At 45.5% G+C, this 25,905-nt stretch overlaps 1 protein-coding gene across 1 annotated transcript in view; it reads left to right on the top strand.

Annotated features, from left to right (window-relative positions):
• Positions 1-25,905, top strand: part of PLCB1 (phospholipase C beta 1) — a 1,235,601-nt gene that overhangs the window by 1,095,038 nt on the left and 114,658 nt on the right. The window contains exons 27-29 of the mRNA XM_073672250.1: positions 10,737-10,917; positions 21,714-21,790; positions 21,885-21,974. Of these exons, the coding sequence (XP_073528351.1) occupies positions 10,737-10,917; positions 21,714-21,790; positions 21,885-21,974 (348 nt within the window). The remainder of the gene's footprint in view (positions 1-10,736; positions 10,918-21,713; positions 21,791-21,884; positions 21,975-25,905) is intronic.

Below are 25,905 nucleotides of genomic sequence, written 5' to 3'. Positions count from 1 at the left end.
AAGCTTTCTGGGCCACCCCCGCTGCAAATTGCAGTCCGCAGCCACCCCGGAAAATGGCGCGTTCATAGAAGCGCCATCTTCTGGCGCTGTACCCAACTCATCCAGGGCCCTGATGCGGTGGCTCACTGGGTAATAAAGGGGTTAGGGCCAGCTTGGCATTATCAGCTGGCCCTAAGCCCGAAATTCATGGGGTCACGCCAATATTAGACATGACCACCATGAATTTCTAGTAAAGTATTTAAAAAAAACACAACACCCAGAAAAAAGTCCTTTAATTGAAATAAACACACAATTCTTTATTGTTCTAAATTAAACCATACTTACCGTCACGCCCATTCCAGCTGAAGCCAACGATCTCCTGAAATAAAAGAAAAATAATAAAGCAACATCATCCTTACCTTTCCATGGTTCCCATGACAGCTTCAGCTCTGCTACATCGAGATGACAGGCTGGACCGCAGCAGAGCGCTGCCATCCAGCCTGTCATCCCGCAGACACTGAGAAGCGCAGGCTTGCTTGCGCTCCACAGTGTCTCTCTGTGAGGGCATCCAGATGAGCCGAGTTAATGTCCAATGAACTCGGCTCACCTCATGCACGTCGCTGACAGCGTGGGAGAATTCTCACACTGAAGCGCTGAGTGCAGGAGAATTCTCCCACGCTGTCAGTGACGTGCAGGAGGTGAGCTGAGTTCATTGGACATGAGCTCACCTTATGCACGTCACTGACAGCGTGGGAAAATTCTCCTGCACTCAGCGCTTCAGCGTGGGAGAATTCTCACGCTGAAGCGCTGAGTGCAGGAGAATTCTCCCACGCTGTCAGTGACGTGCAGGAGGTGAGCTGAGTTCATTGGACATGAGCTCACCTTATGCAAGTCACTGACAGCGTGGGAGAATTCTCCTGCACTCACCGCTTCAGCGTGAGTATTTTCCCACGCTGTCAGTGACGTACATGAGGTGAGCTGAGTTCATTGGACATGAACTCGGCTCATCTGGATGTCGTCACAGAGAGACGCTGAGCAGCGCAAGCAAGCCTGCGCTTCTCAGTGTCTGCGGGATGAGAGGCTGGATGGCAGCGTTCTGCTGCGGTCCAGCCTGTCATCTCGATGTAGCAGAGCTGAAGCTGTCGTGGGAACCATGGAAAGGTAAGGATGAGGTTGCTTTATTATTTTTCTTTTATTGCAGGAGATCGTTGGCTTCAGCTGGAATGGGCGTGACGGTAAGTATGGTTTAATTTAGAACAATAAAGGATTGTGTCTTTATTTCAATTAAAGGACTTTATTCTGGGTGTTTGTGTTTTTTTTAACTTTGACTATGGGGTTAGTAATGGGGGTGTCTTATAGACGCCTCTCCATTACTAACCTGGGCTTGATGTCAGCTGGCATTATAAGCTGACATCAACCCCAACCCTATTACCCCCTGCCACCGCACCAGGGCAGCGTGGAAGAGCGAGGCTAAGTGCCAGAATTGGCGCATCCTATGAATGCGCCATTTCTGGGGCGGCTGACGGCTGGTGTTTCTAGCCTGGGAGGGGGCCAATATTCATGGCTCCCTTCCTGGGCTATTAATATCAGCCCCCAGCTGTCTGCCTAGCCTTTGCTAGCTATTAAATTAGGGGGGACCCCACGTCATTTTTTGGGGGGGGTCCCCCATTTTAATAGCTAGTAAAGGCTATGTATTCAGCTGGGGGCTGATATTAGTAGCCTGGGAAGCTCCGTGGGTATTACCCCCTTCCCAGGCTTCAAACATCTGCCCCAGCCGTCTGCTTAACCTCCGCTAGAGCCTAAAATTAAGGGGAACCCCACGCCAATTTTTTTAATAATAAATCCTTTGTTTTAATACTAAATGACAAGTACAGTAACCAACACTATCACTGTACTTCATATATATGTGGCTGACATGTTTCTATGTATCTAATCTATGTGTGAAGCTCTATTCTGTCTGTTATAAATTGTCGGGTACCGATGCTGAATTGCCGGCCGGCTTTTTTAAAGAGACGGTGCATGAAAACACTATTATTTTTTTTGATAAATCCTTTACGCTAAATGACAAGTACAGTAAGCAGCACTTTCACTGTACTTCGTATATGTGTGACTGACATGTTTCTATCTATCTAATCTATGTGTGAAGCTCTATTCTTTCGGTTCTAAATTGTCGGGTACAGGTGTATGCCGCTGCTGAATTGCCGGCTTTTCATGTTTCACTGTTGGCACTGTTCCCATCGATTTGGGCAATCACTGTAATGCCACAACCACCATGGCTGTGGCATTACAGTGAGTGGCAGACAATCCCTGCATGATTGGTGCTCTAAATAGCGCCAGAAATGCAGGACACGCTTTTGGTGCACGAACAGTTATCGAACATAACCTCGAACAGCCGAATTTTTTGCAAATCGTTCGGGTTCGTCGAACAACTCGAACACCGCCCAAAACAGCTCGAATTTGAGATTGGCGAACAGTTCTAGTCGAACACCGCTCATCTCTAATTGTGACAGGTGTTATTGGTAATACACTGTGTGCAGAATTATTAGGCAAGTTGTATTTTAGAGGATTATTTTTATTATTGATCAACAACTATGTTCACAATCAACCCAAAAGACTCATAAATATCCAAGTTAAATATTTTTGGAAATTGGAGTGGTTTTTTTTTTTAGATTTGACTATCTTAGGAGGATATCTGTTTGTGCAGGTAACTATTACTGTGCAGAATTATTAGGCAACTTAATAAAAAACAAATATAATCCCATCTTACTTGTTTATTTTCACCAGGTAAACCAATATCAGTGCACAAAATTTAGAAATAAACATTTCTGACATGCAAAAACAAAAACCAAAAAATTAGTAATCAATATAGCCACCTTTCTTTATGATGACACTCAACAGCCGTCCATCCATAGATTCTGTCAGTTGCTTGATCTGTTTTCGATCAACATTGCGTGCAGCAGCCACCACAGCCTCCCAGACACTGTTCCGAGAGGTGTACTGTTTTCCCTCCCTGTAGATCTCACATTTTATGATGGACCACGGGTTCTCTATGGGGTTCAGATCAGGTGAACAAGGGGCCCATGTCATTATTTTTTTTTCTTTTAGACCTTTACTGGCCAGCCATGCTGTGGAGTAGTTGGATGCATGTGATGGAGCATTGTCCTGCATGAAAATAATGTTTTTCTGGAATGATACCGACTTCTTCCTGTATCACTGCTTGAAAAAGTTGTCTTCCAGAAACTGGCAGTAGGTCTGGGAGTTGAGCTTCACTCCATCCTCAACCCGAAAAGGTCCCACAAGTTCATCTCTGATGATACCAGCCCATACCAGTACCCCACCTCCACCTTGCTGGTGTCTGAGTTGGAGTGGTGCTCTCTGCCCTTTACTGATCCAGCCTCTGGCCCATCCATCTGGCCCATCAAGAGTCACTCTCATTTCATCAGTCCATAAAACCTTTGAAAAATCTGTCTCAAGATATTTCTTGGCCCATTCTTGACATTTTATCATATGTTTCTTGTTCAAAGGTGGTTGTTTTTCAGCCTTCCTTACCTTGATCATGTCCCTGAGTATCGCACACCTTGTGCTTTTTGATACTCCAGTAACGTTGCAGCTCTGAAATGTGGCAAAACTGGTGGCAAATGGCATCTTGGCAGCTTCACGCTTGATTTTCCTCAATTCATGGGCAGTTATTTTGCGCATTTTTGGCCAACATGCTTCTTGCGACCCTGTTGGCTATTTGCCATGAAACGCTTGATTGTTCGGTGATCACGCTTCAAAAGTTTGGAAATTTCTCACAATTTTGGACTTTTCAGAGCCCGTCAAATCTCTCTTCTGACCCATTTTGCCAAAGGAAAGGAAGTTACCTAATAATTAAGCACACCTTATATAGGGTGTTGATGTCATTAGTCAACACCCCTCCTCATTACAGAGATGCACATCACCAGACATCTCCAGCTTTACTTAATTGGTAGTTAGCTTTCAAGCCTATACAGCTTGGAGTAGGACAACATGTATAAAAAGTATCATGTGATCAAAATACTCATTTGCCTAATAATTCTGCACACAGTGTAGTGGTGTATTCTGCCCGACAGTAGGGAGAGTTAGTGTTAATGTTTGGGACTAGCCCAGAGTGAGAGGGGATAAGTGAAGAGAAATAGTTTTCTGTCAAGACGTCAGTTTGGCCCAGTGTGCGTTAAATGCAGACCTAAGATCTGGACAGTAAGCAGTGCCGCATTACATGGGTGTCCCAAAGCGAGAGGAGACTGAGGCAGTGGATAGCGTGATCCGGAGTAATGAAGAAGGAAAACTAACAAGACTGAGTGATCAACCGGATACGGGTCCAGGGAGAGTACGCCTAGCAGTATGGCCCTCAGTTTATAACTCAAAAAGATAACGGGCCAGGACGGGAGAGAGAACATGAGGTGAAGAGAATGCCCGGGTGTGAGTTCCAAGGCATCAGTAGCAGAGAAGCAAAGTACCGACCATATTGGCAAACTAGTTCCCTTATGGGGAAAGAAGAGGCGGAACTGCCGGTTGAGAATAGGACTGTCACTAACTGAACTGTAGTACTGAGCTAGTTTGTGGTGAAGGAAGGTGAAATAGTGGAGACAGAGGCCAAGTGAGTGAAGAGAAAGGAACTGAGACTTTATGTGAAAATGCTTCATATTGTGAAGGAAATGTTCATCAAATTGTGTACCCTTCTATCTGTTATACATAATTCCCACCAAGTTATCATTCAGTAAAAAGTTTATTTTTGAATGGTGGTCTCCTTGATTGAAATCCTCAACACATGGTCCTGGCCAACCAAAGTCATCAGGAGCATGCGGCCTGCAAGGGCTTAGCGCCTCCATAGACGAAGTACACACACCCAGCTTGGACTCCCACTTTCATGTAATGTGCCAATGCGTAATAGACGAGTACCTCGTCCACGGCTACCGCTCTGAGCCGTGTTACACTTCTATAGGTCTTTTGTGTACATCCTGTCATTGGCTATCTTCGCCTCTTTGTATAACACAGCAGGTTCCCTCTCCCTCGTCTAGTATTTTTTATACACAACTTTATATTATTTTGTTACTATTTTTGATGTGCGCTCTCTTCATGTTTGTTTGTATGCCCACTGCACAACAATTCTTTTGATTAATAAAGTTTATACCTTTTTATGATGTGATACATTGACTTATTCATTGTTTTTTGCTCTTTTGGTTTTGTGGTCTTCAAGAAGACTCTCACAAAGAAGAGTTGAGGACCACGTCCACTTTTGTTTAAAAATATTAGATTTCCATACAGGGAAAATAGGGCCATATCTCAGAAACAGAGAGGTGCAGGAATAAAAGAAAAACAAGGAGATACTCGGGAAAACAGTAGCAATTTACACCAGGTTTTAAAAAAGTGCATATTTGCAGCATATGACAGGTCCTGTTTAAGTAATAATTGTGTTCACAGTATTCCAAAATTGATGAAGAAAATGTGGATGAATTATCTTTTATAAAAGCATAGAAATCCTTTATTGAATGTTAAAAAAAAGTTCACTTAAGCATCACAGGAAAAAGGCAACATCATGCTAACGCATTTCGACTGCAATTTGGTCTTGGTTGTAACAGGTTCTCAGCATATACAATCATCTTTTTATAATTAATGCTAAAAGTAAAGTTCACTAATGTCATTATATCCTTAAATGTGCATATGACTTGTCAGAAAATTATTTTTTTATGTTCTTTGCCTTTATGGCTTTTCTTGGCTTCTCAGTTCATAGGTATAAAGTGATTTTTTTTGTCTGATCCTAGTCTTCAATTGCCATCCTAAATAAGAAAACACATAGACCCACAGCCGTTATAAAACATTTTCTATTTCTTTATCCATTAAAGTAATGCACCTTTTTAACGTTAAGCTTCAAGACATTGAATGTGCCGCGTCTAAACCGGCGGTAAACTTTCAGAGCGAGAGACGGGGCCGGTTCTCACGTTATAGTGGAAAAGCAATTTGTGGCTGGATAAATCTCTCGTTGGCAGCTGCATACAAAATACAGCGCGGGTTTATCAATGGATAGTAATAATGATTCTTGTAGCAGAAAATAACACCAGCCACATCAGCGTTTTGCTGGCTTTTGCAGTGAATGAAGGCTTATAAACACTTTTGTTGGTGATATTGCCACTGTTCAGAAAAGAAGTAAAAAAAAACATTTTTGCTGACAGTGAAAATTATGAAATTACAAGTCTTATGAGCCTTGTAATGAAAACATGGCAATTTTCTCTTTCACGGATTCCAATATTGAGATCTCTAGAGAGTCAGAGGTTGTAGCTGTTATTAAGAATAATGAAATTGGTGAGGTGCACTGAGCCCGCAGTCTGGGCGATGAACATGAAAGCTATTAATGAACTGCTCATAACCTAACATATTGCAAAGGGGCAATCACATTTACATATGTGGTACATGGTGCACAAATAATACCATCATACAGTGCTCAAAATAGTACCATTACACAGAAACAAAATATGTAGTGTTCATACAATAATGCCACAGAATGCCCAATAATAAAGAAAGTGGATCTGTCACCAGATTTCACAGCTATTTTCACAGCCATGTTTTTCTTTGCACATATACTTTAATACTTTCACAGCATCAATGTTTTTGCTATACAGTCTCCCCTTATTATATAGAATTGGGTCATGTGATCTCCAGTCTGACAACCTGTCCAGTACATGCACTAATGTGTAGACAGGATGTCAATCTACAACTCCCTGTAAACTACACAATGACATCATCACCTATCAGATCCCTGCACACTGAGGCTGCTGTGTATATTACATAGAATACACTAAGTCTGCTGTATATACATCACATAGGATACACTGAGACTACTGTATATACATTACATAGGAGACACTGAGACTGCTGTATATACAATACATAGAATACACTGACTGCTGTATATACAATGCATAGGAGACACTGAGACTGCTGTATATACATCACATAGGAGACACTGAGACTACTGTATATACAATACATAGGATACACTGAATCTGCTGAATATATATCACATAGGATACACAAAGACTGCTGTATATACAATACTTATGATACACTGAGACAGCTGTTTATACATCACATAAGAGACACTGTGACTGCTGTAGATACAATACATAGAATACACTGAGTCTGCTGTATATATCACATAGGATACACTAAGACTGCTGTATATACAATACATAGGAGACACTGAGGCTGGTGTATATACAGCACATAGGATATACTGAGACTACTGTAGACATCACATACAGTATGATAAACCAAACCAAGACAGGTGTATACAAATCACTTAGGATACACTGAGAAATGCTTTATATGTATCACATAGGATACTCTAAGACTGCTGTATATATTATATACGATACATTGAGACTATGCTGTATCAATCACATAGGATACTCTGAGACTGCTGTATACATTACAAAGCATGCACTGAGACTGCTGTCTACACCATATAGGATACACTGAGACTCTGCTGTATACATATCTGACATCATTTAGATATGAGCAGCAAGAGCATAATGATGAGACTCTAGCATCATGGGAAATGTAAGCTGCATAAGGAAGCCAAATCAGAGGGGAAAAATAATTTAAGATGACAGACAACCAAGCCATTGCACATCAACTAAAGCAAGTATACACAGGGCACACATAGCAGTGTGTACACAGTATTCATTAATAACGGTCTATGCGGCATGATATACAGTACAGACCAAAAGTTTGGACACACCTTCTCATTTAAAGATTTTTCTGTATTTTCATGACTATGAAAATTGTACATTCACACTGAAGGCATCAAAACTATGAATTAACACATGTGGAATTATATACTTAACAAAAAAGTGTGAAACAACTGAAAATATGTCTTATATTCTAGGTTCTTCAAAGTAGCCACCTTTTGCTTTGATGACTGCTTTGCACACTCTTGGCATTCTCTTGATGAGCTTCAAGAGGTAGTCACCTGAAATGTTTTTCACTTCACAGGTGTGCCCTGTCAGGTTTAATAAGTGGGATTTCTTCAAAACCGACGAAAGACCCATTTTGAGAGAGAGGAGTTACGAAAATGAGGGGAAGGTAAACCTCTTATTACAAATGATCACCTCAATCTACCTGTTGATAGTCCCAAAATGACACAAAAGGGATTTATATCATGAAATATAAACTTTATTGAAACATATACATTTATGTATTATTACACAATTCTATAAATATAGATAAAGAGAGAAGAGAGGATAAAAAGAAGAGAAGGAAGGATTTCTTGCCTTATAAATGGGGTTGGGACCATCAGTTGTGTTGTGCAGAAGTCTGGTGGATACACAGCTGATAGTCCTACTGAATAGACTGTTAGAATTTGTATTATGGCAAGAAAAAAGCAGCTAAGTAAAGATAAAACGAGTGGCCATCATTACTTTAAGAAATGAAGGTCAGTTAGTCCGAAAAATTGGGCAAACTTTGAAAGTGTCCCCAAGTGCAGTTGCAAAAACCATCAAGCGCTACAAAGAAACTGGCTCACATGAGGACCGCCCCAGGAAAGGAAGACCAAGAGTCACCTCTGCTTCTGAGGATAAGTTTATCCAAGTCACCAGCCTCAGAAATCGCAGGTTAACAGCAGCTCAGATTAGAGACCAGGTCAATGCCACACAGAGTTCTAGCAGCAGACACATCTCTACAACAACTGTTAAGAGGAGACTTTGTGCAGCAGGCCTTCAGGGTAATATAGCTGCTAGGAAACCACTGCTAAGGTCAGGCAACAAGCAGAAGAGACAAGTTTGGGCTAAAGAACACAAGGAGTGGACATTAGACCAGTGGAAATCTGTGCTTTGGTCTGATGAGTCCAAATTTGAGATCTTTGGCTCCAACCACCGTGTCTTTGTGCGACGCAGAAAAGGTGAACGGATGGACTCTACATGCCTGGTTCCCACCGTGAAGCATGGAGGAGGAGGTGTGATGGTGTGGGGGTGCTTTGCTGGTGACACTGTTGGGGATTTATTCAAAATTGAAGGCATACTGAACCAGCATGGCTACCACAACATCTTGCAGCGGCATGCTATTCCATCCGGTTTGCTTTTAGTTGGACCATCATTTATTTTTCAACAGGACAATGACCCCAAACACACCTCCAGGCTGTGTAAGGGCTATTTGACCAAGAGGGAGAGTGATGGGGTGCTCCGCCAGATGACTTGGCCTCCACAGTCACCAGACTTGAACCCAATCGAGATGGTTTGGGGTGAGCTGGACTGCAGAGTGAAGGCAAAAGGGCCAACAAGTGCTAAGCATCTCTGGGAACTCCTTCAAGATTGTTGGAAGACCATTTCCGGTAACTACCTCTTGAAGCTCATCAAGAGAATGCCAAGAGTGTGCAAAGCAGTCATCAAAGCAAAAGGTGGCTACTTTGAAGACCCTAGAATATAAGATATATTTTCAGTTGTTTCACACTTTTTTGTTAATTCATGTGTTAATTCATAGTTTTGATGCCTTCAGTGTGAATGTACAATTTTCATAGTCATGAAAATACAGAAAAATCTTTAAATGAGAAGGTGTGTCCAAACTTTTGGTCTGTACTGTAGGTATGCTGTAATATGTCTTTTTAAATAGAACCCTTTGACCTGATGAGGCTGAGGTACTAATCGTGAAAATCCATGGCAATGATTGTATACTCCTTTTTGAAAATGTTCTCATCTAATATGAAATTGAGCATTTAACGAGTCTCTATCTGGAATTGTAAAATGATAATTTTACTATCAGATGGGGAAACAATGTAAATCATGAAATTGGAAAGGTGCTGAAAGGAGCGCTGTACTGTATGAAAAGAAAAAGAAGAGAGCATTATTATTAGGAGGATTTCTTGCCTAGAGGAGAGATACTAGAAGAGGTTTATAATATTACATTAGATTTATTATAGAGGTTGTCCACTACATTTAGCATTGATGACCTATCTATAGGATAAGCAATCAATATCTGATCAGTCGGGGCCCGACACCCAGCACCTCCGCCGATCTGTCGCCGGCTGGAAGTATTCACTTGCGGTGCTGGCCGTCTATTCATAGTGGCCGAGGCTTGATACTACACATCCTCCTCCTATTCAAATCAATAAAAGGCAAATATGTAGTACGGAAGTACTCACTTGCGTAGCTGACCTTCTTCTGATAGTGGCCGACACTGATCACAGCCGATTGGCGGGTTTACTGGGTGTCGGTCCCCAACCGATCAGACATTGATGACCTATCCTAAGTTAGGATAGATCATCAATTCTAAAGTAGTGGACAATCTCTTTAATGCTATTTTTGTGCAGAAATGCTTAGATTCTGCCCCTTTTTTCATTATTTTTTTCAGGTTCTTCATAGAAGCCAGTAGGGAGAAAACATACAAAAACATAATTTAATGCACAATAGCCATTCATTTTCATGAAATGGCATCCACTTTGCTTGAACTGTTAAGTGCAAAAAAAAACACAAAGAAAAAAATCACAACATCTACTCTATGTGATAACATGGCCTAAATGTGATTAGACTGTACCGGAAAGCTAAGTCATTTGACTTCACTCAACATTAGTTAATGGTTTAGGGTTCTCCCAACCTGTGCTGGAGACCCTCCTGATGTCATGTCTGATGTAATATTAATACATAGCATGATATCAGGCTTCAGCACAGGAGCAATAACGTAGAATGTTTCTAGCAGGGCTCATGTATCATCTTATTTATGCCATTTTTCTTGCTTCCTTCTTGCAGGTGTGAGTCTGGGAGTCCGGATCATAATTCCTCTACTGTAGAACAAGATTTAGCTGCATTAGATGCAGAAATGGCTCAGAAGTTAGTGGAGCTGAAAGAACAACAGCAACAGCAGCTTCTCAATCTCCGACAAGAGCAGTATTACAGCGAGAAATACCAGAAAAGAGAACATATCAAACAGGTCGGTAGGAACGAGGCCTCTTCTGTGTGTGCACTTAAGTCATCTGTATAGCTATTACTTATTAAATTGTATTTCCAGTTATTTTTGTTAACTGTAGAGATGAGCAAATCAATCTGATGCAAATCAAATTTGTCGTATTTTTAGGAATTCGCTAAACCCAGCATATTCAAACAGCTTTGAGTGAACTGTCATAATAATCACTGATATTTTACAAATTCACGAAGATTACATCAGCCAGAGAAGAATCACATGACCTTGGGTGGGCTTCCCTATAATGTCTTGCAGCTATCATATAGTATAGCAAAGCCAATCAGGAGGAACCATTATAGCCCATGTAAAAGCAGAGGCAGAGAATGCAGCAGCCATTATGAATCTAAATAGTGAGAGAATGTCACAGCTAACAGCTTTGTCAAAGAGATAGGGAGTGAAAGACATTAAACACTGAAGAAACTGTACAGAGTGTGTGACAGCAAAGCAGTGAGGAAGTCTAGGGTGTGAGGAAAAGAGAATAGGGTAATTTGTGTTTTTCATGGAAATTGGAGCCATTGCAATACTTTTTATTCTGAAAAATTTGGAAAACCTAGAAACGTTTGCTCATCTCTACTCATGACTGTGTGTTGGAAGATAGCATTGGTAATTGTCAGTTACCATAAGCTCCCCCCTATTACTTAGAACAAAGGGGGCCCTTTGTTTTGCCTTCATCCTTTGAGTAATAACTTTGAGATTTCCTTATGTCAAAACTATGTTAATAGAAACTGTATTATGTTCAATAGGGTCTTAATGAAGGGCCCCTTTGATCAGCTGTTACCAGGTCTGGATGTAAGCAATACAGAAGTGGAACACCACTGCTCCATCATACCGATTAGTGGCAGCTCCCAGGTGCTGCAGATCAGCTATCAATCAACAGGAACTGATATGTATTACTTGGATCTGATATGCAGGACCTGGGAGAAGCCATTAATCAGTGTGATGGAGCAGTGATGTTCCACTTATGTATGAATTACGCTCACCCAGTGCTGATTAGTGGGGTACCAGATGTCAGAAGCCACACCAATCTGATGTTGATGGCTTAATGATAGGTCATCAATATCATACAAGTGGACAACCCCTTTAAGGTTCCTATAGTAAGCCATGCCGTACTTTTGTATGAATATGTACTGTAGCTCATAATATAACATGGAGGCGTACAACTTCAGCACATAAGCCTTACTTGGTTCACAAGAAGCTGTTTGATGCTTCAGGATTCAATAGGAATCCTATTAAGCAAATCACCTGATCTTTTAGGAATGAAATCTTCATATGTTATATGTTAGTCAACACGTATTCTTTACCTAAAATAGCAATTCACACTTTTCACAATCTAAAAGTATTTTTTTTGCCAGTTTACATTCCCGGATCATTTACAGTAATTATCCTTGGTGTTTCTGCTATGTACTTGGGGTGAGGTACAATTAAAGTATCCCCCAGGGCGCCATTTAAATTAATATTTGTTCAGAATGAAATCCACTTCACACATGAATGGGCCAACTGTTCCTGTAATAATTATTTCATTGATGAATTGTTCATTGTTTTAGACTGCAAAGGTTTTCTCTTACAAATAACAATACTGCAATTACGGTTTCCGTGTGTTAAGCTTTGGGCTAATTATTGCCTCATTTTTGGGCAGTTTAGAATTTCCATGTGTATAGAATGTAGAAACAATTCTCTGCGGAGGTCCACGCCGTCAGCAGTAAGGATTTTCACTCCAGTGGAAGCTTCCAGGAATGCTGTCAATTTATAGAATGTTCTCAGCATCACTTCCAGAGCCTCAGGTCAAAGGGCCTTACTTACAAGGCACAGCGGAGGGTAAATCACTAGATTATGGCACAGTGTACTGCATTTTAAAGGATATTCTTTACATCTGTGTTACAAGATATGTACTGAATAAGACCACTAGAATAAAGTACTCAATACTCCATAATAGTCACAATTTAGTTACATTTACTTAAAGGATACATACTACTTGCAAACATTTTTTTATTGCTCCAATGCACTAATGTGAAAAAACAAGCAATATTGCAAATTTACAGATTTCACATGATTGTCTATATGTGCTACACAGACTAATAGGTTTGTATGGTAACAGACATCAAACACTAGTCTGATCCTGCTGATCCTGCAGTCATCTTACTACATAAAGAGCTTAATGTTGAGGTGAGTCCGAGAAAAACATCAGCTGACATTGTACCGTATATACTCGAGTATAAGCCGACTTTTTCAGCACATTTGTTGTGCTGAAAAAGCCCCCCTCGAGTATATACATTCCGATGGTGGATAGTGATGGGGGGGTTGCGGCGGTGGAGGGGCAGTGCACAGGCAGTAGCCGCTGCTGCAGCTACCACGTGTGCCCGCTGCTAAAGATAAATGAATATTCACTCTTCTCCACGCCCATGGGAGTGGAGAAGAGTGAATATGCATTTTCTTTAATAACAGGCACAGAGGAGTGTTGAGCTGCGGCTGCGATTGACAGTGCCTGCTATTAAAGAAAATGCATATTCACTCCTCTCCACGCACATAGTCCCGGCGTGGAGAGGAGTGAATATCTCCGCAGCTCACCTCGTCATCTGAGGGCGCATGGCAGTGATGTCATGCGTTGCTCAGATGCTGACATGAGCTGCTGGCAGACAGGATGTGCAGACGCTGAGTTTTGGTCTCCTCCTGCTGCTAAAACTGTGATTTTTGCTCAGAATTACAACAAGCAAGCAGTACGTGACACATTACTGGAATCAGGGTCTCTGTCATTACATGCTTTTCTAAAGTTAGGTGGCAAAAATCTGGTGATAGATTCCCTTTAATATCACCTGATCAGTAGATCACTATATCACTAGAATACGGGCCCCAAGCCTGCTCTTCTTCCTCACTGCATGGTTACAATAATGATAAGTTTGAAAGAATTGGCCATCACTCATGTGCACTGCTGCTTAATGAAACAGCTAAGTGCTGTACTTGGTTATATATACTTGGAATGGAGCGGCAAGTTGTATGTGTGACTGCCTACCCATTCAAACGCCACTTATGGTTGTGACGCGCCCCCTGGGCCAGTGCTGTTTGGGGGATACCCGGAGCCGGATCAGATGGGGGTTGTAGTCTCCGAGTGGCGGTGACCCGGTCCGTGCCCAGGGTGTCAAGCTCAGTGTGTGGCAGTCCTACAGATGTTGCTGGATGTTCTTTAGTGTTGACTACGCCACCCGTTGATTTGCGGTCAATACGGCCGCCGCTGCAGCAGGGTCCGCTGAGGCTGGTGGTGTGTGTGCAGCTTCTGGTAGTATAACCCCCAACGGGAGGGGTATAGCCTCAGGGGGTCAGTTGTAGAGGGTGGTGGTTGTGGTGGTGCAGTGAGGGTGGTAATAAGACTCAGAGTCGGGCTGTGCAGTTCAGGGTTTTTACTTACTGCTGTTGTGCTGGTCACTCCGGCCTTGAGTGACCGCCCGAGCCGTGCTGCGTCCACCAGGTCCTGGACTCGGCCAACCCCCAGGTAATTCTGGAGCGTGATCCTGAGCTCCCTCTCTGACGTTCCTTTTCTCTGGCCTTCCCCACCAGGGATCCACTTATGTCCGGCTCCCTCGGGCCTCTTGTTGGTAAAACCCTTGTCTCTGGGTTCCCTGACCCTATACTTGGTGTGCCTTCGCAGTGGATTTAGTGGGGGGTCGTGGCAGATCCTGCCCACAACCTCCGGTCTCTGGCTGAGGATTAGTGCCCTCCACCAGCTTGGGATCCGGTACCCTTGTGCCAACCCTTCACCCTTCTGGTTGTATTTGGGCTCTTGGGGTTCCCTCTTCTTCCCCTCTGGGTCCTTTTCTTCTCCTCTCTCTCTTCTTTCAGGACTGCTTGACCCTCTACAAAAGACTGACTGGTAACTGTCTGCCTGTCTGACCCTGATCTAAGATGGTTCCCACCTTATATACTCCCTCTATGTGTGAGCTCAGGTGACCAGCACCCAATGAGCTCCTAGCATTACCCAGACTGCTCCCCCTATCTGCCCCTACACTACTGGGATGTTTCACCCCCCTCCCACTCCAGCCAGGGACAGACACTGTCGTACCTGCACATATACCTAGTGGGAGTACCATTGATCTGTCCCCCGGAAATGGGATGTATGTAGTGCATGCAGCCTACTGAGCTCAGTTCCACACTCCATCCTTACCCGGGAGTGGAATATCACACCTCTGGCTTGAGGTGCAATACCCCTGTAGCAGCCGAATCCTCAGGGTGCTACATTCCCCCCTGGTAAATCACAGCACGTCCTCGGGCTGTAAGAGAATAAAAACATCAAACATACAAATTTTCATAACAACAATAACATATAAAACATTATATATATATTAACACTCTTGCTCCTCCGGCCACGGTGCGACTTGTGACCGGGTAAAGTGCGACAGTCTCTTGTAGAAAAACGGTTTCCTTATAAAACCAGTAGGGGGCGCCTTAGAAAGCACAACTACATACAGGGGGAAAGTGGCCGCTCTCAGTCCTCGGCCAGGTATAAGGAAGGAATGACCGCTCTCAGTCCTCGGTCAGTGGGATTAAGGGACACACGGGTTAACAGTTCACACTTGTCCCAACGGGGACATATTTAAAGCAGCAACAGTTCACTGTACCCCGACGGGTAACTATTTACAGTCTCTTTACCGTACTTTAACGACGGCGTCCTCCTGCTCCTTCTTTGTCTTCAGACCCGTCCGGGTCCTCTTGCTCCTCCTCACACCGCAGCTCCTCCTCCGTCAGGCGATGCACATGGAGGGCGTAGGGTCCTTTGGCACACTTGTGCCGGGTGAACGTGACCTCGTCCCCTACGTACAGGTCACGACCTCTGTGTCCCTCCGGCAGATGGCTTTCTACGTCTCTGCGGGTTACAAAGACGTCGCCGGGGGTATGATGGTCTCTTATGAAGCCCCACCCATGCTGCAGGTTGAATTTAATCACAGTCCCGGTGGTACGGGGACCATGAACTGCACGGGGGTTCCTCCTGGTCCGGCTCTTCTGCCCTGCGCTCTGTTCCTGCAGCCGCTGCTCACGGATCCGCCTCTCTTTCCGCTCTTGCTCGAAGGCTGCCAACTGCTGGCGGCAGCACTCCACTCGCTCTGCTGCGGCTGCCCGCGTTTCTTGAGTGAACCCCATGAGGTCTCCTCCGGTGGGGTCCCACTCGAATTGTGCTTCTTCTAGCGGGAGCGGGGTTCTCCTGACGGGCTTCGGAGCCGGAATCAGGGGCTCGCACAGGGGCCTTGCTCTTTGGAGTTCCAGTTGGTAGTACTCCTGGGGCCATACAAAGGGCTGCCCATCCGGGCACGTGTGCTGGGCAAATAGATCTTCGCCCAGGTGCGGCACTCGAGATGTTGAGGGCGCGTTGATGGTAGCGGCGCCCGGGTTGACCAGGCCTTGCGACCAGGCTTGGGGCACCCTAAAGGTAAAGGGCACCGTAAGGACGGCGGCGCCCGGGGGTACTCGGCCCTGCGACCAGGCCGGTGGCTCCGCGGAGGTAGGGGGCGCTGTTGGAATTGCGGCGCCCGGAGGTACTAGACCTTGCGACCAGGCCGATGGTATTTCCTGTTTGGTCGCGCTCAGGGTCGAGGCGTGTGACGTCACAGGGGTCGCGGCCACGGCTTCTACTTGAGGCCTAGTCCGGCACGGTGACGATGCAGTGACGGGCACGGCAGGGGGAATTTCGGGCTCTGCGACGGGGAGCTGGGGCAGGCTCACGGTTTCTCGGCTCGTGGTAGTGACGTCCCCTTTACCTGCCTCCAGTTGTCCAGCTCCCTTCTCGGCGCCGTCTCCGGCCTTCACTCCTCCTGCACCATCCTCAGAGGCGGTCTGTCTCCTCGTCTCGGGTGGCGTGCTCCGCTGACGGGTTCCGGTCTGCTGGGCCATCTCACGGCTCCACTCTGTCAGCGTGTCTTGCTGCACCTGGGCCATCCTCCGTGCGAGGCCCTCCAGCGCGGTCTGTGCACACTCCCGGTCTCGGGGGAGCTGTGCTAGGATCTCCACTAAGCCTAGTGGGGTTGTTGCTTGCAGCAGGCTCCTGACCACTGGGTCGGTGCTGCCTGTCTCTCCCTCCATCTCCGGGTACGCTTTCTCTGGACTCCTCTCCAGACTTCTTGTCTCCGGGTGCGCTCTCTCCAGACTCCTCCAGGCTGCACCCATCTTCGCTCTCTTGTTCCGTCTCCGCCCACATTGAGGGTGGTCCCGGGGCAACTTTGTGATTGTCAGTTCCAGGGGCAGTTCTCTCACGCTGATGGACACTTCCAGCATCACAGTCTCTGTTGGTGGGCGCGGTTTCCGCTTTTGGCGCCATTCTTCGACCTGGCCCACGATGGGAGGTGGCCTTTTGCCACCCTCTGGCACGCCCATAATGGCGTCCGCTCTTCCAAGGCGGGAAATCTTTGGAAATGGCGGGAATCGTCTCCCAGTGGCGGGAAACTCCTTGTATGGCGGGAAAAAGCTGCAAATGGCGGACAACCGGCGGGAAACGACCTGTGATGGGGTCCGTTGGCGGGGACCCTCCGGAACCGGCGGGAGACTTCTTTTTGAGGTAACGGTGAACTTTTCTTCAGGCACGCAGTACCCGGTTGTTGCGGGCACGTTATCCTGCCGACTACGCCAAAGTTGACGCGCCCCCTGGGCCAGTGCTGTTTGGGGGATACCCGGAGCCGGATCAGATGGGGGTTGTAGTCTCCGAGTGGCGGTGACCCGGTCCGTGCCCAGGGTGTCAAGCTCAGTGTGTGGCAGTCCTACAGATGTTGCTGGATGTTCTTTAGTGTCGACTACGCCACCCGTTGATTTGCGGTCAATACGGCCGCCGCTGCAGCAGGGTCCGCTGAGGCTGGTGGTGTGTGTGCAGCTTCTGGTAGTATAACCCCCAACGGGAGGGGTATAGCCTCAGGGGGTCAGTTGTAGAGGGTGGTGGTTGTGGTGGTGCAATGAGGGTGGTAATAAGACTCAGAGTCGGGCTGTGCAGTTCAGGGTTTTTACTTACTGCTGTTGTGCTGGTCACTCCGGCCTTGAGTGACCGCCCGAGCCGTGCTGCGTCCACCAGGTCCTGGACTCGGCCAACCCCCAGGTAATTCTGGAGCGTGATCCTGAGCTCCCTCTCTGACGTTCCTTTTCTCTGGCCTTCCCCACCAGGGATCCACTTATGTCCGGCTCCCTCGGGCCTCTTGTTGGTAAAACCCTTGTCTCTGGGTTCCCTGACCCTATACTTGGTGTGCCTTCGCAGTGGATTTAGTGGGGGGTCGTGGCAGATCCTGCCCACAACCTCCGGTCTCTGGCTGAGGATTAGTGCCCTCCACCAGCTTGGGATCCGGTACCCTTGTGCCAACCCTTCACCCTTCTGGTTGTATTTGGGCTCTTGGGGTTCCCTCTTCTTCCCCTCTGGGTCCTTTTCTTCTCCTCTCTCTCTTCTTTCAGGACTGCTTGACCCTCTACAAAAGACTGACTGGTAACTGTCTGCCTGTCTGACCCTGATCTAAGATGGTTCCCACCTTATATACTCCCTCTATGTGTGAGCTCAGGTGACCAGCACCCAATGAGCTCCTAGCATTACCCAGACTGCTCCCCCTATCTGCCCCTACACTACTGGGATGTTTCACCCCCCTCCCACTCCAGCCAGGGACAGACACTGTCGTACCTGCACATATACCTAGTGGGAGTACCATTGATCTGTCCCCCGGAAATGGGATGTATGTAGTGCATGCAGCCTACTGAGCTCAGTTCCACACTCCATCCTTACCCGGGAGTGGAATATCACACCTCTGGCTTGAGGTGCAATACCCCTGTAGCAGCCGAATCCTCAGGGTGCTACAGTTGTACAATAAGAAAGAATGTGGGCTAATTACCCCCATTATATTGATTGGTAGGGTTCTCGATAGAATCTTCAGGGATCAGACAATTAGCATCTATCTTTTGGATAGGTGGTAATTGTTATTAAGGGAATCACCCTATTTAGTGCATAAAGATGTAATAGAGGGATAGTTTTTCTTCTGGAGGATCCAAATTGTGCTTTACATTCATGGTCCATTGACTGCAATGGTCTCCATAGAATGCTTTGCCAGCTTTTACCACTTAAACCAACTGATGAGCTAATTTTCATGGACAGTGGAAGTGTTTACTACCCGGGCGTTGGTGCTGTCTCTTTACTGGTGTTGTTACTTAGAGTTAAAGGAGAGGAAGGTGCAGTTTTGTGCTGGACATGTGGGGTTGCACTTACTAGAGTAGGGATCTAGTTAAAGAGAGAATATCGGTTTTGAGAAAAAAACATAAAAAGTGATAGTAGATAAAACTATTGCATTTTTCTCAAATATGAATCATTAACAAATGACTTCCCTCAAAATTAAATAGATGCAGGTTTTATTTTTATTTTATGAAAGTGAACATTAATTCTGTTGAGATTCTTTATGCTGTGGGGTGCTGGTGGGGTGGTGATTCTATACATCATCTGAATTGTAAAGGGAGGTCTTGGTCGTGATCGAATCTGGCAGATTTTTAGCTTTTTTTTACATTTTGTTGAGACACAGACATGCTGAAGTATTTAATCAATACATCCGAATAGACAGTGGATCGGTGAAATACCAGTCAGGCAAACATTTTCCTCACCTCCCTCCAGAAGCTTGATCTTTACTTTATACTGAATATTTTTTATTTATCAGCCATATATTAAGTTGTCCCTGTGTAAAACCAGCTAAAGTAGGAGGCTATACCTGTTTCTAAAAGGTTAATCAGCAAGAGGACATACCTGCTTGCAAAGGTTTAATCTGCAAAGAAGATTAATCTGAATCTCTGCATACTTTACACAGCCACAAAACACTGAGGAGAAGACTTTGGTAGGATTTATTTTAGTAGATATTGAATGCTATGTTCATTGTGGATAGGAAAGAAATGTCAATTGTTGAAAAAAGAACTCCCTTTAAGCTTTACAGAAGGCAAGTCCTTGTTTAATGCTGCCTTAGACTTAACTTAAAGCATAGTATAGTATTCATGCTCCCAGGAACATACTTGCTCACCTTAATGCGTTAAACTCGTTGCTTATTGGAAAATATATAATTTGCCAACAATAAAAAAGGCAATTACCCAGTTTCATCCATACGGATGGGAGGTTATGTAGAATGTAGAATTGTTTACCAAACAGATGTAGCGAGCATCAAGCGATTGCTCTGGGTGAGATGCGATTAACCTTGCACGCCGCACAAGCAATATTGCAAATTTACAGATTTCACATGATTGTCTATATGTGCTACACAGACTAATAGGTTTGTATGGTAACAGACATCAAACTCTAGTCTGATCCTGCTGATCCTGCAGTCATCTTACTACATAAAGAGCTTAATGTTGAGGTGAGTCCGAGAAAAACATCAGCTGACATTGTACCGTATATACTCGAGTATAAGCCGACTTTTTCAGCACATTTGTGGTGCTGAAAAAGCCCCCCTTGAGTATATATATTCCGATGGTTGATAGTGGTGGGGGGGTTGTGGCGGTGGAGTGGCGGTGCACAGGCAGTAGCCACTGCTGCAGCTACCACATGTGCCCGCTGCTAAAGATAAATTAATATTCACTCTTCTCCACGCCTATGGGAGTGAAGAAGAGTGAATATGCATTTTCTTTAATAACAAGCACAGAGGAGTGTTGAGCTGCGGCTGCAATTGACAGTGCCCGCTATTAAAGAAAATGCATATTCACTCCTCTCCATGCACATAGTCCCGGCGTGGAGAGGAGTGAATATCCCCGCAGCTCACCTCGGCATCTGAGGGCGCATGGCAGTGATGTCATGCGTTGCTCAGATGCTGACATGAGCTGCTGTCAGACAGGATGTGCAGACACTGTGTTTCGGTCTCCTCCTGCTGCTAAAACTGTGATTTTTGGTCAGAATTACAACAATCAAGCCGTACGTGACACATTACTGGAATCAGGGTCTCTGTCATTACATGCTTTTCTAAAGTTAGGTGGCAAAAACCTGGTGATAGATTCCCTTTAATATCACCTGATCACTAGATCACTAGAATAAGGGCCCCAAGCCTGCTCTTCTTCCTCACTGCATGGTTACAATAATGATAAGTTTGAAAGAATTGGCCATCACTCATGTGCACTGCTGCTTAATGAAACAGCTAAGTGCTGTACTTGGTTATATATACTTGGAATGGAGCGGCAAGTTGTATGTGTGACTGCCTACCCATTCAAACGCCACTTATGGTTGTACAATAAGAAAGAATGTGGGCTAATTACCCCCATTGTATTGATTGGTAGGGTTCTCAATAGAATCTTCAGGGATCAGACAATTAGCATCTATCTATTGGATAGGTGATAGTTGTTATTAAGGGAATCACCCTATTTAGTGCATAGAGATGTAATAGAGGGATAGTTTTTCTTCTGGAGGATCCAAATTGTGCTTTACATGCATGGTCCATTGACTGCAATGGTCTCCATAGAATGCTTTGCCAGCTTTTACCACTTAAACCAACTGATGAGCTAATTTTCATGGACAGATGTAGCGAGCATCAAGCGATCACTCTGGGTGCGATGCGATTAACCTTGCACGCCGCATCGGTCTGCCCTGTTGACGAGTGCGGATGCTATAATGCAAAGTGTTAGTAGTGATTCTTGCACTTTCAGATAATTCTCACATCTGCACAAGGAATAACCTGTATTTGCTGAAATGGTTCTTCCCCAGGGAATAGTGTAATATCCCGAGGTCAGGGCCATTATTGCTGGTTAATTCTCCAATTTACCTCATTGTCTACCTTATTGACATAAATGCTTTTCCATTGCAGCTAATTCAGAAGTTGACAGATGTGGCTGAGGAGTGCCAGAACAACCAGCTGAAAAAGCTCAAGGAAACGTGTGAAAAGTACAGTAATCTCCTATTGTTAATAAAATACTCATGGGTTCATATAGTTTGCTTTTTTATTTATGCCGTATATCTTATTATTTATATTTTGTAGGGAAAAGAAAGAGTTAAAAAAGAAGATGGACAAGAAGCGGCAAGAAAAGGCCACAGAAACCAAATCGAAAGATAAAAATCAGATGGAGGAGTAAGTGTGGGGCGCTATACAAGTTTTTGTATTTCATTGAGGAAATTATTTCAGTATCATCTAAATATCTGAGCAGGGGTTTTTTTTATAAATGGATGATGAAATAATGATATTTGAGTTATTAATACATTCAGATCATGTGGATAAGTATTTGATCTCCCAATCTGAGTCTGAGTCTTTGAAGTATGACCTCTAGTTTACCTGGCAATAGTGCTCAATTAATCAACCGTATTGTGGCTCCATACAAGCTTTTTGCAGAAAGTACCCATAAAAGTCTAAGGGGCTACACTGTATCTTTATATATGGAAGTCAAAAGAAAGGAGATATCCTGCACACCATAATTTAGGCCAGTGGTCTCCAACCATCTTCACCTTGAGAACCACATTCAGTTCTGAGAGATGATCGTGAGCCACATCCAACTTACAACCCCTCCAACACCATTGCGTCACCCAGAGCTACCCATTTCCAGTGTAATGACATCCAAAGCTTGCCCACAGAAAGCACCCTGTGCCACCATCCCTTGAAAGTAGTAACTTACATCTAAGGGATTCTTTACACTCCACTTTAGACCCATTTGGAATTCCCACTTGAAGCACTTCCACCACACTATCTCATCCTTCTTCAACACACCTCTAACTAACAGTATCATCCTATCTCGAGCTTACCATATTTATTTCTCCACCCTGCCAATATATGCCATCCAGAATTGCTCTTCTGTGCAGGCCAACTCATAAAAGTCACCATCTGGAGACCTTCTCTTCATAGTTGTATGCTAAACCATGTGCTAATAATACACAAGCAAGCCATACATCATGGGCCCGCGAGCCACATGTGTCTCCCGAGCCACAGGTTGGGGAACCCTGACTTAGGCTATGGTGACATGGTTACTTTAGCGATGTGACAAAGCTGTGGCCAAAGATCACAGTAGCACAATGCTACAATGCAGTAATTAAGTTTTAGATAGTAGCATAAATCATATAATAGCTGTATATCCAAAGAAACTATAAAACTGCAGCACACCACTATTGAACCCAGAGCAGTGTCAAAAAGTTGTTGGTTGGATAGCGAATAATGCTTCCAGTCACTTAGCCACCACCACCACCACCCTGTCTTCCACACGGTCGAGTCTCAGTAGCCATAAGTCTGGACCGCATATTCCTCTCCCTGATCCTCCTTCCTCCCACCATGCCGAGTGCCTGGAGAAAACTGATCCCACACTTGGACACTCTGAAGAGCTGTTCACTTTTCCATTTATAGATTCGGGCCTATCTCCCGGTCCACTTGAAGCAGGGCAAGATGAGATCACATGTAGCGATGTCCAAATATTTGAGAAGCCACGGTCACACGAAGGCGACGGTGGGAAAGTGTCACAAGAGGTGGACGATGATGAGACACAATTGGCAGAAAGTCAGAAGGAGAACCAGGGTGCGGAAGTGGAAGATGAGGTGGTGTCTAATATAGTAACTGACCCAACCAGGCAGGAGGACATGCAGAGCGAGGACAGCAGCTCACTGGGGGAGGGAGGCAGAGCACCCCAACGGGCAGGAAGAAGCAGTGTGGTGGCCCCATACAGAAGGCAGGCAACCATTCCCCGTAAACCAACACGAAGGAAGTTGCCAGTACAACTGTTAGGTCTTCCCGAGTCTGGCTGTTTTTTAAAGACTCTGCCGATAACCCCAAAAAGTCCATTTGCACCACATGCCAGGCCAGCATCAGCAGGGGTGGCAAAACTAGCAGCCTGACCACCACCAGCATGATCAGGCACATGGCAGCAAAGCACCCGACTTTGTGGGCTGAACCCCAGGGTTAAGGAACAGTGTCTGCCGTGGCACCATTGCTTCTTCCGCTGTTGTGCATGCAAGCCAATCCCCTGTCCATGGTGCATGTGAAGATGCCTCCTGCCCTGCACCTGTCGTTGCACACTCTCAAGTAGCAGCATCAGGAAGCACGTCCATGTCCTTGTCCCAGCGCAGCGTTCAGTTGTCCATGCCCCAGTCCTTGGAACGCAAGCGCAAATATGCAGCCAATGCCCCACATGCGCTCGAAATGTTGCCTTTTAGGCTCATGGAGACGGAAGCATTCCGTAACCTGATGGCGGCGACTGTCCCTCGGTACTCAGTCCCCAGCCGCCACTATTTCTCCCGGTGTGCTGTCCCCGCATTACACAAGCACGTGTCCCAAAACATTAGCCGTACCCTCAACAACGCAGTTACCGGGAAAGTCCACCTAACCACGGGCACGTGGACAAGTGCTTGTGGGCAGGGACGGTACATCTCGCTGATGGAACACTGGGTTAACATAGTGGAAGTCGGGACCCAGTCAGACCTTGGGATGGAACACGTCCTCCCGACGCCAAGGATTTCGGGCCCTAGGTCAATCAGGGTTGCCCCCACGGTCTACAGCTCCTGCACCTCATCCTCCTCAGCCTCCACCTCCTCTTCACCCTCCATCTCCGAAATGACCACATCAGTCACAAGATGGAAGCACTGCTGCACTGCCTCGGCCAAGCGGCAACAGGCTGTGCTGAAGCTAATATGGTTAGGTGACAAACCGCACAATGCTGAAGAGTTGTGGACAGCTCTGAAAGAGCAGGCAGATCTGTGGCTCACACCGCTAAACCTACAGCCAAGCATGGTCGTGTGTAACAATGGCCGGAACCTGGTGGTGGCTCTGAGGTGAAGCGAGCTCACACACGTACCATGCCTGGCCCATGTGCTTAACCTCGTGGTTCAGCGGTTTCTCAAATCCTACCCAGAGCGGCCGGATCTGCTTGTTAAAGTACGCCGCCTGTGTGCCCATTTTAGAAATTCACCTACAGCTCCCGCCGCCCTTGCCGTGTTTCAGCAGCGTTTGCAGCTTCCGGTTCACAGACTGGTGTGTGATGTACCCACGCATTGGAGCTCTACACTGCAGATGTTGGGAAGGATTTGTGAGCAGAAGAGGGCAATTGTTGAGTACCAGCATCAACAGGAGCGTTGGTATTCACTTCAGACTCCACACATAAGATCTCAGGAGTGGACATGGTTGTCACACATATGTAACATCCTCCAAAACTTTGAGGACTGCACCAAGATGGTGAGCGGCGATGACGCCATAATTAGCGTCACCATCCCGCTTCTCTGTCTTCTGAAACTATCTCTGTTCACAATCAAAGAGGATGCATTGCAGGCGGAGCACGATGAGATGGAGCAAGGAACCATACAGGGTGATTACACACAGCCCAGCCTCATCTCATCCCAATGTGGATTGGATGAAAATGAGGAAGAAGAGGTGGAGGAGGAAGAACAGGAGCTAGTTTCATGTGCTATAGACGGTACTACCTGCACAGCTGTCATACCGTCTGTTCAGCGTAGATGGCCAGAGGACAGAGAGGAGGAGGAGGAGGAGAGCATGGTCAATCATCTTCTTGGTGAGGATACGGAAGTCTTGCCTGTTTGTAGCCTGGCACGCATGGCTGAGTTTATGTTATGCTGCCTTTCTCTTGACCCTCGCGTTCTCAAAATTTTGGGTGACAGTCATTACTGGTTGGTGACACTTCTAGACCCACGCTACAAGGACAACTTTATATCTCTTATTCCTGAGGCGGACAGGTCTACAAAAATGGGGCAGTACCAGTAGGCCGTTGTTGCGGAACTATTAAAAAAATTCCTATCTGAAAACGCTGGCGGCAGAGGGCACACTTCGTTGGACAACCAAGGAGTACAGGCGAGAGAGACACAACTTCAATCCAGCAGAGACAGGGGAACACTGTCAAAGTTCTGGGAGAATTTTCTCAGCCCCTCCCATCGCACAAGCCCGCCCTGAGGCACGGGGTACTCTCACAAGAAGTGCAAAGTTTGGGAAGATGCTGAGGGAGTACCTTGCCGACCGTACCAATGTCCTCCGTGATTCCTCTGTGCCTATAATTATTGGGTATCCAAGCTGGATACGT

Source organism: Phyllobates terribilis, unplaced genomic scaffold, assembly GCF_046119375.1.
Source record: "Phyllobates terribilis strain yellow unplaced genomic scaffold, ASM4611937v1 Scaffold_3__8_contigs__length_932513732, whole genome shotgun sequence".
Lineage (NCBI taxonomy): Eukaryota > Metazoa > Chordata > Amphibia > Anura > Dendrobatidae > Phyllobates > Phyllobates terribilis.
This window is presented reverse-complemented; position numbering and strand designations above follow the sequence as displayed.